The sequence below is a fragment of the Acanthaster planci genome, linkage group LG16 (assembly GCF_054643075.1).
Source record: "Acanthaster planci isolate LZ-2023a linkage group LG16, COTS_SCS, whole genome shotgun sequence".
In the NCBI taxonomy this organism is placed as follows: Eukaryota; Metazoa; Echinodermata; class Asteroidea; order Valvatida; family Acanthasteridae; genus Acanthaster; species Acanthaster planci.
The window spans coordinates 7,150,445-7,167,540 of record NC_141792.1 but is presented as its reverse complement, the minus strand read 5'-3'; the positions used below and the strand labels follow the sequence as shown (position 1 = coordinate 7,167,540).

At 39.8% G+C, this 17,096-nt stretch overlaps 1 protein-coding gene and 1 long non-coding RNA gene across 5 annotated transcripts in view; one reads left to right on the top strand and one right to left on the bottom strand.

The window, feature by feature from the left end:
• Window positions 1–1,288: 1,288 nt before the first annotated feature.
• The window catches only part of LOC110989860 (uncharacterized), a 44,703-nt gene continuing 28,895 nt past the window's right edge, over window positions 1,289–17,096 (bottom strand). For all 4 annotated transcript variants that reach the window (XM_087147197.1, XM_087147198.1, XM_087147199.1 and 1 more), the window contains 9 exons: window positions 8,411–8,495; window positions 7,195–7,300; window positions 6,718–6,809; window positions 5,926–6,074; window positions 4,770–5,613; window positions 4,134–4,558; window positions 3,460–3,786; window positions 2,905–3,048; window positions 1,289–2,618 (listed from right to left, as the gene is read on the bottom strand). In XM_087147197.1, the coding sequence (XP_087003323.1) occupies window positions 2,906–3,048; window positions 3,460–3,786; window positions 4,134–4,558; window positions 4,770–5,613; window positions 5,926–6,074; window positions 6,718–6,809; window positions 7,195–7,300; window positions 8,411–8,495 (2,171 nt within the window). In that variant the 3' untranslated portion in view covers window positions 1,289–2,618; window position 2,905. The remainder of the gene's footprint in view (window positions 2,619–2,904; window positions 3,049–3,459; window positions 3,787–4,133; window positions 4,559–4,769; window positions 5,614–5,925; window positions 6,075–6,717; window positions 6,810–7,194; window positions 7,301–8,410; window positions 8,496–17,096) is intronic.
• Window positions 14,795–16,687, top strand: LOC147796448 (uncharacterized). The gene is made up of 2 exons (XR_015427979.1): window positions 14,795–14,947; window positions 15,341–16,687. It is a non-coding gene; the product is annotated as an uncharacterized LOC147796448 (long non-coding RNA).

Here is a 17,096-nt window from a genome sequence, read left to right as displayed (position 1 = left end):
ACCTCACTGTTCTTACCATAAAAATGGATTGCAGTAACTATCCATGCGAAATAATGGACTGACATTGGAGAGTCAGATTTGTGCCAACATTGCTCATAAGCTTTTACACCTGGGGCACTATAAATCCATGCTCTGATGTGTGGTATTAATTTATCTGACCTGTGTAATTTGACAAGGGACTAAAATCGACTTCAAACCAATTTCCTTTGGGTTTCAGGTAACTTGCATCACTTCATCATTCTTAGAAATTAAAGATCGTTTCCAAACTTGCACCATTATCCACCAGATAAACAGGGACAGGAACAAAAGTTGACCCCAGATTGACAGAATTGCCCATTGTTAGCTTTGTGTGTGATGAGGCTCTGTGAAAACAAAGGCTTTAAATCTCAGAGCAACTAAGAAAGTGCTGAATATTGGTGATAAACCAAATGGACATTTTTTTACAGTCTGGAATTTCAAAGTCCACATTTCATCGGATGGAAATATTAAGTACGACCATGTTGCATTTATCATCTCTATTTGGGCAGTAACGATCACAGAATCCTAGCCAAAATGTTTAAGAAAGAAACCACTATACTTTGATGCATTTCACAACCCCCCCCAATAAGCAAATCAAACATGCAATGGATCACCTGTACAGCTTTATTTTCATCCCAGAACAAGCTACAGCTGAAGTATATAAACACCTTCAGTGTGACTAAGACAGCAGAAATCAATGGACTGATTATTATTATAATTATTAAATGAATTCATTAAGTGCAAATTCTATTCAAAAATATTAAAATGCGCTGTACAACCAATAACAAGGACTGATCACCTAGGCTGGTCCCACTACGAATGGATGGATATCGAAGAAGAATACCGTTACTCTGATCAGAGCTACGAAGACAGTAGCGAGACTCGGTTCTAACAGTGATGAGTTGTGACAAGTGTGCAGGACAGTCACCAAAGTCTGTAAAGACCAGAAGTAAGATTTTGAAAACAATTCTAGACTTAACTGGGAGCCAGTGAAGATCAACAAGAACAGGTGTGATATGACAATACTTATACATATTACACACAAGCCTAGCCCACGCATTTTGAACGCATTGAAGACGACTTAAGCTGTTACAATAATTGAGCTTAGACGTAATAAAAGCATGAATGAATGTTTCAGTATTGGCATGTGTAAAGTACTTCCTAATGGATCTAATGTTGTGGAGGAAGTAGAATGCAGACTTGCAGGTTTTAACCACATGATTACTCATGGACCTGTTAACATCAAACCAAGCCCCCAAATTCCGTTCTGATTTGCTGTCATTAAGGAAAAGGCCACTAGCTGACATCCAAGAACGTAAATCCTTTACACATGATTCCATGACACACAAAGCTGACACTTGATTTCTAGCTACATCAGGTGAAAATGAAATATAAAGCTGTGTGATCACATCATTATTTAAACATACACTGACTCAAAGTCACTGTATTATACCACTGTTCAAGTGAATTAACTTTTTTTACACACCAACTTTTTTCAGAAATGTAGAAATAAGCAGCTGACCTTTAATATGTTTTAACAATCTAACACGTCTTTCACTTAAGGGTGTTTGTTTTGTTTGTCAATGAACATTTACAAGTATGTGGAACCAGAAACTCCATGACTTTTATTGACTTGAAACCTTAAGCTCTAGTACATGTATCAATTTTTTTACGCAGATACGTCATATGTCAAGCAAGTCACAATTTGAAGCAGCCTTAACTGTACATGCACTGTTAACATAAAAACAGGTTATTGCTATTAGATAGATTCTCAGGTAAATAAGACAATTAAAAATGTACATGTGAACATATGACAGTATGAAAATTCAATTTTATAAAAATTGTTAGACATAACAAAGAATATCAAAAGGACAAGAGAATAAAATACAAAGAACAATAAATTGAAAACTGGCATTCGACATCAGGCGTGTGTCAACCAATCTGAAGTTTCAGTTTCCAGAAACAAAGAATGCCTTTCAACAACAGGTATAACAAGGACTCGGAGACAATAATTTTACCTCAGACTGAAAGTTTCAGACATTGGAAGCTAGTGAAATGTTCAACAGACAACATAATTTCACTCTATAGAGGTAAGCAAAATTGACAAATGCATAAACAGTTTTGGTAGTCCGGTTGATGTTGTGGTATTTTCATTGCCTGCCTTCTTTGTTACCCAGGTTTATGTCCTGCCCAGACTGGCATGTGGATTGAGTTTTCAGTCCCTACCATATTCTGTTATTATGAGTACATGTATTCATCTGACGGTTTCCTCCTACCTCTAACTCCTCCTTTGTCTCCCCCCAGCCCCTGTGGAGAACAATTCACTAGTAACTGATAGAGCTACTCTAGTTATATTTAAAAAAAAACTTCCATATCAGTATCTATTGGTGGAAGTCATTCCAAAGTCTTGATTGTCTTCTCAGCTTGAAGTAACTGTCTTTGCAGACTTCACTGTTATTGTTGAGCACAGATTTCTCTCAGTTGCACTGATGTAAGGGGCCGTTTTGAGATGAAGATGGAGGCAGATTGCTAGGGACTCATTTTGGTGACTTGTCCAGTACAAAGGCTCTCATTTGGTTTCATTACCGTCTGCAGAATGACTAAAAAAAACCAATATGCCTTTTGCAAAATTTGCCTATGTCAGGTAATTTTTTATTTCAGGCGTATTTCTTGAGGGTTTCCTTTTTAAATATCAGAGATACTTTTGTCAACAAAATATAAAAGATGCTAGCACAGTTATAACACTTCAGAAGAGGACAATTGCAACTGGTTCTAACTGATATATTGACCGTTCAGTATGATTCAGAAAAACCATTCAGTGAGTTAAAATCGGCAGCTGCCGTAAATGTGTAGTAGTATTTTATGTCTTCCAAGATAATAACTTACCTCACTCATCCATTTTCTCCTGTCTCCTATTTTTCACTGGTCTTTCCCGCTCTTTTTTGCTTCCTCCCAGAGACACGTGAGTCACTGTCCTTACTGTCGACCTGTTCCCATTCTCTATTTTCCTATCTTCAATTTTCACCCTCACTGAGAAGAGGACATAGACATTAATCTTACTTTGAATGCATGTCAAGGAGTCAAGTGGAAGGTAATTACAAAAACTACAAGTGATAACAACCTTTCATCACAAGAAAAGATAAAGTATTTGCTGTATTGTCATCTATTCTGGCAATGAGCAACAGCATTGACTTGGGGAAAATGGGAAGGTAATATTTAAAGTGGAGGAGCTAGTAGCTCGCATAAATGACAATTAGGAAAAAAGGTGAAAGCCAACAGTGATCAATAGAGTTGGAAATAAGTTACAGAAATGGAAGAGGTTACGAAACCTTTTGTTTTGTTAATTTCAGTTGAAATTGCTGTCTTTTGTTTTGATTCTTAATTTTGTTTGGCAAGGTTAAGTTTTGTAAACATGAAACCTCATGTGAATCTTCTAATTACCGATCTCTTGATGAGAGGCTGATGTAGAAGAAGGAGATGTCACAACTATCCATTTCACTGGCGTGGAATCCTCTGTCATAAGTTCCAACTCCACTTTAATCTCCCTTTTGTTTGAAGTCTTCTGTCTCTTCCTCTTTTTATTTTTTGATTCTTTGCCCATTTTTCGTTTGCGCCCACAAGCATCGTTTTGTGATGACTGTGAACCCGACCTTGTCTGACGTTTGTCTCTGCTGGTGTTTCTGCTCTTACATTGGTTAGACTGGTGTAAACTGGGGTTTGCATCCTCCAAATCAACCGAATCTGACTCCTCTGCACTCTCATCAGTATCTGAGGGGTGACATGAACACAACATTTCTGCAGTGAAATATGCCTATTTGGGCAATTTTTTATTTGGGGGAAAAAAGCCCTGTCACCCCCCTTTTTGAATATAAATTTAACCTGAACCACAATGCCACCTCTAATTAGCAGAAATTTTAGTATAGTAGTTACCAGAAACAGAGCAAACATTCAGCCTCAAACAGTAAGTAGAAAATAAAGCGCGTTGTGAAGCAGTAAATGTAATGGGTATATTAAAGTCTAGAATATGGCAAGAAGTCACGCAAAGTGAGTTACACTAGTCAACTGCTTCAAGTGCATTCATAACTAGTACTTCATGTCAGGCAAAATTAACTCACCTGACTCTTGGCAGTTTCTTCTTTTCGGCCCACCTGTCCTGGTTCTGTGTCCTCGGTCAACATACCAGTCACTCTCCTGGCTGTCACCACCCATGTCACTCCCGTCACTGTCAGCATCTGTGCCATACTCCTCACTGTTGGCATCCATGTCACTGTCCTCGCTGTCAGCATCCATGTCACTGTCCTCGCCGTCAAAATCCTCGTCACTCTCCTCGCCGTCAAAATCCTCGTCACTCTCCTCGCTGTCAAAATCCTCGTCACTCTCCTCGCTGTCAAAATCCTCGTCACTCTCCTCGCCATCAAAATCCTCGTCACTCTCCTCGCCGTCAAAATCCTCGTCACTCTCCTCGCCGTCAAAATCCCATTGACTTCCCTTGCTGTGTTTTTTTGTTTCCTTTTTTTCTGTTCCACCATTGTCAGCATCACTGAGAATAAAAATGAAAATCGGCAGTTTTTTTAGTAATGGTCATCAATGAGTAAACAGAAAGTGATTATCAGAACCACAAATGATACCCTGTTGTTTTTTATTCCAGATTTTATATAAATTTTATTGAAGTTTTTTAATCTTAAAAATGAGGGATATTCACCAATCATTTTGAATTTGTGTAAAACGGACACTCATATTGCAAAGATTACCTGTGGGTGGACTGCATCATGCCTTTTGTCACAGACACAAAATCAATCATTTCTGCCTGCCAAAGACCGAAGCCATCTGTATCTTCTTTGAAGGTCAGCTGAAGGCGAATCTTGTACATCAAGCCCTCTTCCATCTCAAGAACCTTGGAGCCAATTCCTTCTCCAGCTCTCACTGTTAAGATTTGACGCCCCGTTTTTGAATCTCGATGCAGAGGCAGGGACCCCAATTTTTTCATTTCCTTGCTGTGCTTTACAAGTCCAGTGTTTTTCTGAATTTGGAATTTTAGATTGTCCTTGTCTATCAATGTACCTGTGATTCCATTACAAAGAAGCATCTTCACAGTCTTAGCAATTTCTTTGCACAATTTGAATAACAAAATACATCGTGAGCCAACATGTGCCTCCTTTTTTGTGAGCATGTTCTTGATGTGAAACAAGTACCTGAGCCCTTCCTTGCCACAAGAACACCGACCTGCTGTCCATCCAAGATCCTCGACCTTTGTTAGGCAAATTTGATCCGATGTTGTTTCCAATTTTTGCCCTTGACTGATAATGCCTCTTTGCTTGAGGCCACTCTCGAGCCTCTCTATGTGTTCTGGGCTCGCATGTCCACTCCTGAAAGAAGAATCTGTACACCTCTTGGAGCTCCTGTTAAGTCTTTTGACAGACGATGAGGCTCCTCGATCAATATTTTCAGTGTCATTCCTCTCTCTCTCCAGGGGTAAATCGTCAGCCTTTCCCCCTTCGTCCTCATCACTGGACACTGCCTCAACCTCGCGGTTCACATTGTCAGTGTATTGATTCCTTACCTGGCACACAGACACTCTTGCTTCCTCATCACTGTCTAAAGGATGACGTGAGAAAATACAAATTTGTAAAATACACCTGTTTTACGAATTTCATTTTGGGATCTCTTTTTTTGCTGATATGCAAAAGAAGTGACCTTTAGGCTACAAAGATTTTTGGAAACAAACCGTGTACCAGGAACCGATTGCAGTATTGAATAAAACTTAAACCTGTTCCTCAGAATAGTACATGTAAATGTACAATAACAAATGCAGAATTTATCCATAACTGCTTGTCTGACATAAAAAAATCAATTAGTTAAAATGTTGAGCTACATCAGTAACATATTGTAGATTCAAAATCAACTCACCTGACTCTTCCAGGTTAATTCTTAATCTTCTCCATTTTCTTTTCCTTGTCTTTGGTGTCTTTATCTGTGAGACGTCTTTCTCTAAAAGATTTTCTGAACTGCCTGCCTCCATTTTCCCTTCTTCATTTTCATGATTACTTCCAGCATCACTGAAAAGAGGGATAAACAAGATAACAATACTTGTTGATTTTAAGGAGGTACCGATCAAGGCATCTTTTTTATATGAGCTACCCTGTTGTAGGTTTTGCCTTATGAGTACACATATTGTATTTTATATTATTGTGAGATGAAGGATTACACATGTAGGAAAGAGGGCTTGCAGTCCGTACTAATCATCATGGGCGTAAATATCCTGGGGGGTGGGGGTTTGTAACCCACCACTTCTTGAGATGGGGGATGGACTATTGAATCATCCCCCACTTTTTTTGTGAGGAGCAAAAAAACTAAAGCGGATTGCGAAGAATTTTCAGGATTTCCCAACTAAAATTTTTGCAATATCACTAAAAAGGAAGGCTTGCAATTTTGAAAAGCCATAAATATGCCATTCTGATGTAGGATTCTGCATGAATTTGATACACATTACAGATGTACATCTTTATCATGAACATTACCCCCATATGTAGTGTATATGGTGTCCTCCCCTTTTAATTTCCATGGCTGGGCAAGTCACCCCCCCTATCTTCCCTAATCCCCTAATATGGACACAGATTTATGCCACTGCTGACCATGCTCAGTTTACCAGATGGATAACTAATACTTTACCAAGGCCCAAAAAATGGTGAAATATCTTACTCATTTTGCACACAGTGCTCGTCTCTGTGTTTACCGTTGGCTTTTTGATGGCACTCAGCAATGAAAAAGTCCTCCGGAAGATTCTCATTTTTCTGGGAAAATAAGAAATAGGCCTGTAACAAGTTTACCCACTACAGTGAAGCCTGATGGGTTAAGGAAAACTGGGCAGTGAAAGGCAGGCTGAGTAAAAACATAAAGATAAGGGTTTACAATGAATTTCTGTTTGGACTTGGACAAGGTTATTTCTTTACAAATGATTTTAAATGTTTCCTGAAGATATTAAGTAAATGAAATGAAAACTGGCAATGACGTGAAGCTTGATGGGCCAGATAGGCTTACCGTGTTAATCTAAGTAATTTTCATGGAAATGTTTGAAAGATGTAATGATTTGTTTACATTCTCAAATCTGTAAGATTTTAAAGCACCTCTCTGTACCAAGTCTTCTTAATAGATAACTAAGAATAATATTCTACTTACAGTATTTTGTATTTGAGAAAATGGAGTTCTGGACTTAGTTACTTGTTGAGAGCATTCACCCTCTGTGTGTCCAGGAGTGATACCTTTCATCGACATCTTCTCACTCCTGTGTAAGTAAAATGATAGAAAGTCTGTGCTAACGCCAATTAATTAACACCCGCCCGCCGGCCTATCCATCGACGAGTGATAGGTCGGCAGAGACGTGGTTGAGTGTTGGTTCCGCATGGGGTTGCAGACATGTATTGGGCTGAGGCTAAGGGTGCACCCTTGTATTTAGGCCAGAAATATGTCTGCCTAGCCCATTAATAAAAGTTATACACTCAAATTATTCTATATTAGAGGGTCCTGAGAGCCATGGAACTGGGGAATTGAAGAAATATGAGACTGAACCTCTGGGCTGGACTCGGGGCTTCTAATTCTGAGCAATTTAGATGCAATCGGGTCCAAAAGTGGCACTATTTGAGCCATTTTGCAGAGGTATGGTTTTTTTAAAATGGCTACTTTTCTGGACAGGGACATTTTCTTCATTTTAGGGGTGGGTCTGCTTCTGGTGAAAATTTCTCAAAAATTCTGGTCAACCCCCCGAAAATTGAAAGGAAAATGAAAGGGGATGTGTGGAACATCATTTTTCTGTGCAGCCTGAACACCTGTGAGAGTTATGAGTATTTTTTAAATCTTTGTGAAGTATGTGGATTTATCACTGCTGTCTATGGGAATTTATTTGTAGTGGTGCACCTTCAACGAAAGTAGAAGCCAATACGTATTTGGGAAGCTTTTACGGCGAATGTTCATTACCAAGGAGTAGACTGGAATGGGCTACGAGTCGCTTAAAAAGCGGGTCCCCGACAACCGAACAATTTGGCCAGTTTTTGAGCGGGCGATGAAATCGATGGTGGAGGCGCACACGCTCTTCAGTGGGTTGAGCATTTTCAACCTCCAGTATGTATCAATCAACTATTGTAGTATCATCCATTCTCATTTCTGTACAAGCACTGTCCAACACTGTTCTCTTTTAATGTTACCCAACTGACTACCGCATAATATTGACTTTCAAGATGCCAGAGACAGATGTCGACGGCGCCACGGGCAAGCCTGCTATGTTTTGTTGTTCCAGTTTGTGGAAACGACTCCGCATGCAGCTGCTTGGAATATAAATAGATGGTTGTGCCCATGAACATGACGATAAAATTGACAAATACATGCAGATTTTACTTACCGTCTTTTGCGGTTACTTCGGCTTGCAGCAAGAATGTTGTCAAAATCATGTGAAAATCTGCGAGGATCACGAAGCTCGTGCACATCTGGAAAGCAAAGTTCGGACTAGGCTGAACTTGGGCGACCGTTGTGAGCAAAACCTGTATTACATGTCTGTTTTTATTTTGCCGCGTTTTCAGAATGCGTAGAATTTATTGGTCGAGATCCATGCCAATCATGACATCTGTTCCATAAGCTGTTATTTCGTATGAGGCGCCCTTTATGACTTTATTAGCAAATAGATACATATCGAACGAAAGTAATATACATTGGACGAAACTGATATACGTAAGACGAAAGTAATAAAAAAAGAACGAATTTGAAAACATAGAACCAAACTTGTTGAAAAATATTATCAATATGAATTAAAATAAAACCAAATTTTATGAATATGGAACGAAAGTTATAAATATAGAACGAATATAAAACTGTAAAAACGGATCTGAAAATATATAACCAAACTTGTAGAAATATATGACCTTAATTAAACAAATAAAAATAAAACCAAAACTAATCAATTTAAGACGAAAACTGTAAATATAGAACAAAAATAAAACTATATTGAACGAATCTTAAAATAAAGTACCAAACTTGGGGAAATATATCACCAAAAACAGATAAACATAAAACCCAAACCAAGAAATATAGGACGAAAGTAACACACATAGAACGAAAATAAAACTTGATAGAATGAATCTGAAAAGATAAAACGAAACTTGTACAAATGTATCGGCAAAGCTTAAAATCTAAAACCTAGATTTATGTACATGACGAAGCGCTGACTCTACCGGTTGTGATATAGTGCAAATCGAGTTCACTGATATAAAACGAAAATGTGAAAAATATAGAACGAAAACGTAGAAATAAAAGACGAAGCGCCCTCTACCGACTAGTGCGCGAATGATTGTGCATTATGTACTATGTACACATGTCATGTCCATGTGTACATGTACATGAACATAGTACATAATGTACATGTACACTGTACGTAACTGCCGTACTACCAGTGCCAGTGTTCTTTGGATCTGTAATGCCCTTGAATGCTGAATATTAACAGGTTGTCAATAATGTTTTCCATTACGATCACGCCTAATTGAAATGTCTTGTTAGACTCTAAATTCCAAAGAGTGAATATTATCCCGTGGATGAGACGAATTCGAGTAACATTTACTCGATCAAATAGATGGGATTTCACTGAGTTTCCACTGGGGTTAATTTTAAAAAGCGTTTCAATTTACATTCTGATTTCACACACAACTATGAATCGTCTTGTCCCACAAAAGAGTGGAATCAAATCACCAAGCCTTCCCTCGTCTCAGCCCGAGACACTAGCGGATCGTTCATAGTCTTAATGATAATGATTAAACCTGCTGGCACCAACAGAAGTTTAGCAACAGCGCCCTGAAAAAACGAAAAACACCACGGTCGAGTTCAGCCAACGACTTTCTTGTTCTCGCCGTTCGAACGGCGGGAACATGGCCCAAGAACACTATTCTTGGAAGAGGATCACTCACCACCTTCAACCCAGGGTGTGACAGGAACACATGGAAAAACCCGTGGGATTTTTTGAACTGTTGCAAAAAATTGCAAGATGGTTCACAAAACTAGAGACAAGACGTTTTGCAAAATTAACGTTACTACTTTTCCATAACACAGAAATGAATGCTCCCGTTTATAAAAAAAGAAAGAATCCAGCTCGGTTATTCAAATAATAAGTCTCGAAGAACATACACGGACGTCGCTGTGTTATCTTGCCACTAAGTACTGTACGTTTCCGGCGTTCAAGCGGCCTACTAACAAAATTGAGCTTTTCATGAGAAACCGCCTATAGTGAATTAATCCAAGCCCCATTAAAACAGTGCAAAATCAATCAAGTTCGGGGCGTGATAACATGCAAGCCGATAGCACTAGAGTTTCTCAAACAAAAATTTGATCATCGTCTCGATCCTAGTCTTTCTTTATCTCTTAAATTTCTGGTGAGTTAGCTAGTTAATTTTTTTTATTATTCACACAAAAGAATCTCAATCGTCGAAAACTGATGGTTCCAAGCCAGTACGCGTATGTTTGACCCCCTCACTTAGTTTGTGCTCATGCGTACCGAATCTAACAAAAGTCGGACGCCAGTAAAAAGGCTCTTGACTCAAGCAGGTTGACCACAAAAGTAATCGATCAACATTAAGCTCAGATATAGTTGTTTCCCCCACATTTCCATACCGATTAGAATATAAACACCCAAAGTCCCTTTTGCTAACTAGCACACGATAAACATCCGCTTTCTGCCATTTTTTTGCCCGTCTTTATCACGTACCTCCAAAGTAAGAGAGTCAGCAGTTGGGAGTGAAGCCAACATTTTAGAGGGGATTTGTAATGACTCAAGTCAGTGACTCGACTCGAGGCCGATTCGAGTCGCAAGTTTTGACGACTCAACTCGAGTCCCGACGGATAAATGACTCGACTCGAGTCTCTGTGACCAAATGACTCGACTCGAGTACAAGCTTTTAAGACTCGACTAATTTCACCCTAATTTGTTTCAGTATGTCTAAATGAAAATAAAAATATCAAAGTATGGCTTACATATAGTAGTGTTTTTATTGTATTTTGTTCAAAAATTTGTGACTCAAATTGACTCCAGCTCCGTAATAGACTCGATTCAACTCGACAACACAAAGTGACTCGACTGGACTCGACTTCTTGACCTAATGACTCCAGCCTACAGGTCCGAAATTCACGGTATTTTTAAATGTTTCGAAGGCAAAGCTGTGATCGCACTCTACGAGAGACGGTACCGTTAGACACATGTTCGTATATGCCAATATTTCTAGGTGATGTTGTGATACCCAAATTGTTAGATTTTTTGCATACAAGATGTACTTAAACGTTTTCTCATAAACCTTTGCACTGCAGAAGAAGCGCAGCATTCGTTAACTTGACCGTACAACCTAATGCACATAGTACGAAAGTACATAATGGTAGCCTTAAATGAAGCCATTGCCTAAAAACAAGTAAAGTACCGTGGCGAATGCAACTGACACCTCTTGTGGTGGACCCAGTAACTGGCCGGATCAGGGATGGAATTGACCTGGTCCAACCCCACAAATATATTTATTAACCTTGAGCAAGGATGAGCGGCTACCCTGATACAAGGGGGGATATCAGTTAACGAACGCCGGACTAAGCCTAGGGGCAGTTCGTTGGGTGGAAGTTTACCACCAATTAGGAAAGACTGGATTTATCTGGCAATACAGTAATGAAACACAGGGAAACCTAAATAAACCTCACAGTGACACAGGATGTCCAAGGACAATAATCAAGTATTTGATTTATTGCAATAAAAATCAATAAGGTATATAAATCACACAAGGTTTATGTACACAATACACCTCACAAGGCAATACAATAAGCCTCACGTGGTTAACTAACCACCCGACTAACTTAAACACAGCTAGCCTACAACTCAAGGGTTACCTCACTAAATAGTGATAGCCCTCACACAAATAACACAGAGTGTCATGCAAAACAGGGTCGATCTAACGAAAGGGAAATTACCCTCACAGCGATCTGAGTACATCAAGTAAACCTGAAGGCTAGCTAGCACAATTACAAGTTTGCCTTAGTTCCAGCCGTCACCCCACTATCAGTGCTTACAGACGACAAGCAATCCAACAGCAAAGACCACTAGCTCCCTGCCTAGGTTCACGACACTCAGCTCTATCACTAAAGTAATCTAGACCCAATACGGTTCGCTACTACACCTAGTACCAGTTATAGTCACTACACGCAGCGCCCCAGGTGCAGCGTCCACGCTATACCTCGCACAGTCACAGCACAGAACGGTAGAAAGCGTCCTCCACGATCCTGCCACTCTGCGACCCAGCAGCGAAACTCACTAACTGATTGTGCGCACTCTATTAGCACGCCGCAAGCGCCCAGACCTAATGCTCTACGCAACGCTGATTGGTCAACGCAATGCTTAATAATTCATGACTTAGACTGGCATTCATGCATACCCCTGTTTCGTCACAGTACGCAACCTTTAGAAAAACGCAAACACAAACCGACAGACATAGTTTTTTACGAAAATTGTTTCCTTAAATTTCACAGAAGTCAATAAAACGCGACATGGGGTTCCTAAAACCATCTAAACTCACCAGAACATTCCTTTAGTGGTCAACGGGCAATATACAGTTTGAGTATTTACACGTATTTGCAAAATGTATATAGCAGACAGTATTAAACTAAATCAACGCCAACTCATAATAAACACAATACATCTGAATAAAATTAGGCAAAAGAAACCAAAGAGTGCCGAGGAATACATTACACAAGTGCAGATTGATTGGATTCGAGACTTAAACCGAATGCCATTTGATGAAAAAGCTAAGAAAGTTATAGTTTGATCTAAAAGTTTACAAGATAATCTGTCCAGAACTTGAATTTTTGGAACTTAAACCAACTGGTAATTTACCCTAATTTTCAAAATCAGGTTCGGCTACCGTCCTTCCTATGCCTGTTTTTGCAGGTTTCCTTTTTCATCTTTCGTATTTAAGCTACCGAATTGAGTAGACACTAATGCAAATGCGTTTGACATTTTTATTATTCTTGCATGACACAATAAAAGGATTGGAAAAAATGCACTGGTTACGCATTTCCAGAGAATAAAATTAATTCTAAAACATTTTTGCTACTTAGTTTTAATAACCAACGCAATTACTTTAAATCTCAAAGCTTTTTGTTCAAAATTACGGCACATTACAAAGCCTTATAGGAGAAATAGACGGGTTTTACCATCTTCGAAAATCTGTATTACTTGAAGATTTTCCAAAACGCACTTAAAGCTTTTAGGTACGGGAAATACATGTAATTGTAGTGGCACTGCAGGTTATACAACTGTTTTGCCAGTGTGCCACAGCCTTGCTATTTCATATGTATTTTGATTCACCGTAGTCATCTTCCCTTCAACTGTTTGTCAGCTCTGCAAACACTAGTTCAGGCCTTTTTCTGCGTGTATACTGTGCTGCGTTACGTCAATTTCACGTGTACATGTAGTTTAATATTTATTGGTTTAACACATCATCGAACACAGTCTCTAGACATTTGTGTACTTAACAACTATTTGAAATCGTAAATGACACCACCATTTCAGTTGTCTACATCTTCCTACACACAAAATTTAAACAGGCAGAGATGGCTCATTTGAAATCAACGATTTAAGTTCGGAGGACGCCTTTAAGACTACGTCCGGGACGGGAACCAGTCTGACTCTCGTGCATGCGTGTGGGACATAAACCATGGCTGCGATTAGTTAGAAGATATTGGGGTGAGGCTTAATGGATGGGTCTATTCTTCGTTATCAGCCTCCATTCTCATCAAGTGAATTATGACCGTATGCAAGTGGCGTAAAAAGGTACCAGTGCAATTGATTTGCCTTCACACACGCGTTAGATGCTTGTTATTCACCTCCCTCTAAGGTGGTGAGATGAGCATGCACTTTGAGAGAGTTGAGTGTAATATATAAAGGCGCATGTCATCTGAAACGGGAAGTGTAATGAACTAAAGAGAGTATGAACGCGCGCATGTTGATTCACGCGCTGGTTGCCATGGTAATACCTTTTACACACATAACAATAGGTGCGACTTATTCACGTCGGTATAGAGTACATCTGTACTCAAGTGTCACTCAAAACTGCAATCCTTTCTCTGGTGTACTTTGTACGAACATATATATATGCATAGTCTGTATTATCTATCCTTTTGAAGTACTTGGAAGACTACATAGCCTACACCACGGAATATCGATCATTTTTAAATTTGTATCTACATGTAGGCCTATCTGTATTTGAGCTTCACTGGCAGACGGAGGTGCTGTCAGGTTGTGCGGATACTAGACTTGTACCAGCTAGTGATTAACTGTGCTTGGCATGATGGTGGCACTTTCATTAAAGTTAATCTATATGCATTTAACCCCCCAAAGTGAAGCTTGAACAGCATGTATTGAGATACATGTGTATACTTCAGTTGTTTCTTTCCTCATCCCACTGAGAAAAAGTTTAACATAATTAGTTAATTTTTCTGGGACGGGCAAATCCCGTGTCCTCTCAGAAAACAGAATCAATGTATTTGTATTTTGGAGAATTGAGGGATTACATTCGGAGGTATTTCTGCACATCCTTTGGCAAAGGAGAATGGGCTTTAACACACACAGATTGAGTTATGTTTATCTTCCAAACACCCGAAGCACTTTCATCTTTTTCGAGGGTCAGCTGGAGCCACAACTTATACACGAGGCCCTTTTTCATTTGATTAACAATGCCTCTGTTTTTTCCCCCACCCGTCACTGTTAGGATAGGATAGTTCCTCTTGGCTTCTCGAGGCATCTGAAGAGGCAGGGAACCTGAAATCTTGAATCTCTCTCGGTTCTGCACAAGCCCAATGTTTTCTCTTTTGATGGCAAACTTCATACTTTTCTTATCAACTAGTGTGACGGTTATTCCATGAAGAAGTAAGTTTTGAAGAATCCCAGCAACAGTTCGATCACCGAGATTAAACCGCTCAATGCATTTGGAGCCGACGTATGTTTCTGTCCCGTTTTTCACGTTCTTAATATGACATAAAAACCTAATTCCTTCTTTACCACAAGGGCAATTACCGTCTAAACTCTCGAGATCCTCAACCCATGTCAGACACCACTGATCCAAGATCTCCTTCAGTGGTTGACATGGCCCTAGACAACCCAGTTTCCGGAAATGCTTTTCCAAATTTTCCCAGTATTCAGACTGGTTCTTCTTGTGAGGTTTTCTAGCAGGATATTTTTTGGCAGAAGCATCTTTGTGTTTTGAAGTTTTGTAAAGTCTTTTGACAGTTGAAGGGTCAAACTTTTCATTATCACCCATAGTATCCTCCTGTTCCGACTCTTCCTTGTCTTGTTCATCACCGGAAGTCATCTGGCAGTCTGGGTCGTCCTCTGAACTCGAAACATTCTCTGACGAAGAACTCATTGGGGGTTCATAATCATCGTCCATTCCTCCACTGTTGCTTGGGGAGAGCGTTCCTGCGCTGCCCTCACCGTCTTCTGGTTGATAGGAAAATAATACACGAACTGTAAAATGACATGAATAATTGCAAACTGAGCCACAAATATCTCCTCTTGCTCAACGACTTTTATAATTAGAAAAGTAACATACAGCAGTTTCGAATATATAATATTAAATTAATTAAACCTCAGTGTAACAACGTAATTTTTCTTTCTCCATACACTTCTGTAAGAAAATCATTTTCTTTTCTAAATCTCCCTCATGTGCAATACAGGGAATCGGAATTAATGACAAGGATGGACACGGACATTGGAGCACATTGGTATAAAACCGAGCTGCCTGCCTCGCCCACACCACAATTTAATGTTTTTAAACTTCTGTGTACACATGAGTAATGTATCCAACCAACATAAAATTCCAAAATCTTTTCTGTGGCCTCAAAAGCCGGAAGAAAATAAGTACATCAAAAAATACGACGCACTGATTGTGCAAATCAACCTTTCTTTCAAAAGGGCTGAGGATTTCCTTGGAGCTTGGTTGAAAGTGAATTATTAACCCTAACAGCCCTGAATCCTCCAATTTTAATATGATTTTGCACACACCCTAGGAAGTTAGGGTTAATTTTGTTGAGAGGTCTGTAGCTACTGATGGGAGCAAAATTGTTTCCTGATCGGGCTTAATATATGTGTGGGGTGTTGCCCGTATATTTATCATGTATAATCTACATGCACATGGTATACGCCTTTAAGATCCTTTCAATGTTTACGTTGTTGCATAGCAACTGAGAGGGTCCCCTCACCCTTCACGTTGACGTGGCCTTGCGCCTCTATTGGAATTAGCTCCATTTAATTTCTATCATGATAACATAAGATTTAGCCGGAATACCTTCCGCTGACTTCATTATCTGTTTTAAAACGCTTGGATTCATTTAAATTGTAATTACGGGCATTGTCAACATTTTTACTATTTATACCGCGCTTGGATATGCCGGTCTGCCCAGTGTGCGTCACCAACCCTTCGACCACGTCTAGTCCTTTTTCTTTCCGTGGCCATCTTGGTGGAGACAGCGCAACATTTCGGGACCATTTCGGACAGTTTTCAGCCTGTTCCCTTGGAGTTGCTGGGCCCTGCAGACCACTGTAGGTCTCGCAACCCGTGGTGTCTGGGTTTTCTTTCCATTGACGAATAAATTGGAGGTGATTATTTGACGACCTGTGTTACAAGCTGATCCAATCCATCCCTTACCGGGAGACCAGTCTCCCCCCTCCGGATCATCAGGGTCCACCCCCAGCGGGCGCGCAAGCGCTGCCGCTACATATGCACTTCTAGATTTGTCTGTCTTCCATCTTCCGTGTCTTGAAATTAAATAATGATGGGTACCCAAGCGTTGGAAGCAGCGGTTAAACCTCCTTACCCGAGGCTGTGTAAACCACAGTTCTGGATATTGGAACAAAAGGGCCGAGTACTTGCAAAACAATCTTTCTGGTTCTAGTGTAACCAAGTTTATATTCTGTAGGAACGAGGCCCTGTTTGGTGCGGGTCAGCCGGCGAAGGACCGGCAAAGGTCACCCAATGCCCTCTACGATGGTGACAGGGCAAGTTCTATCAAATGTTCGT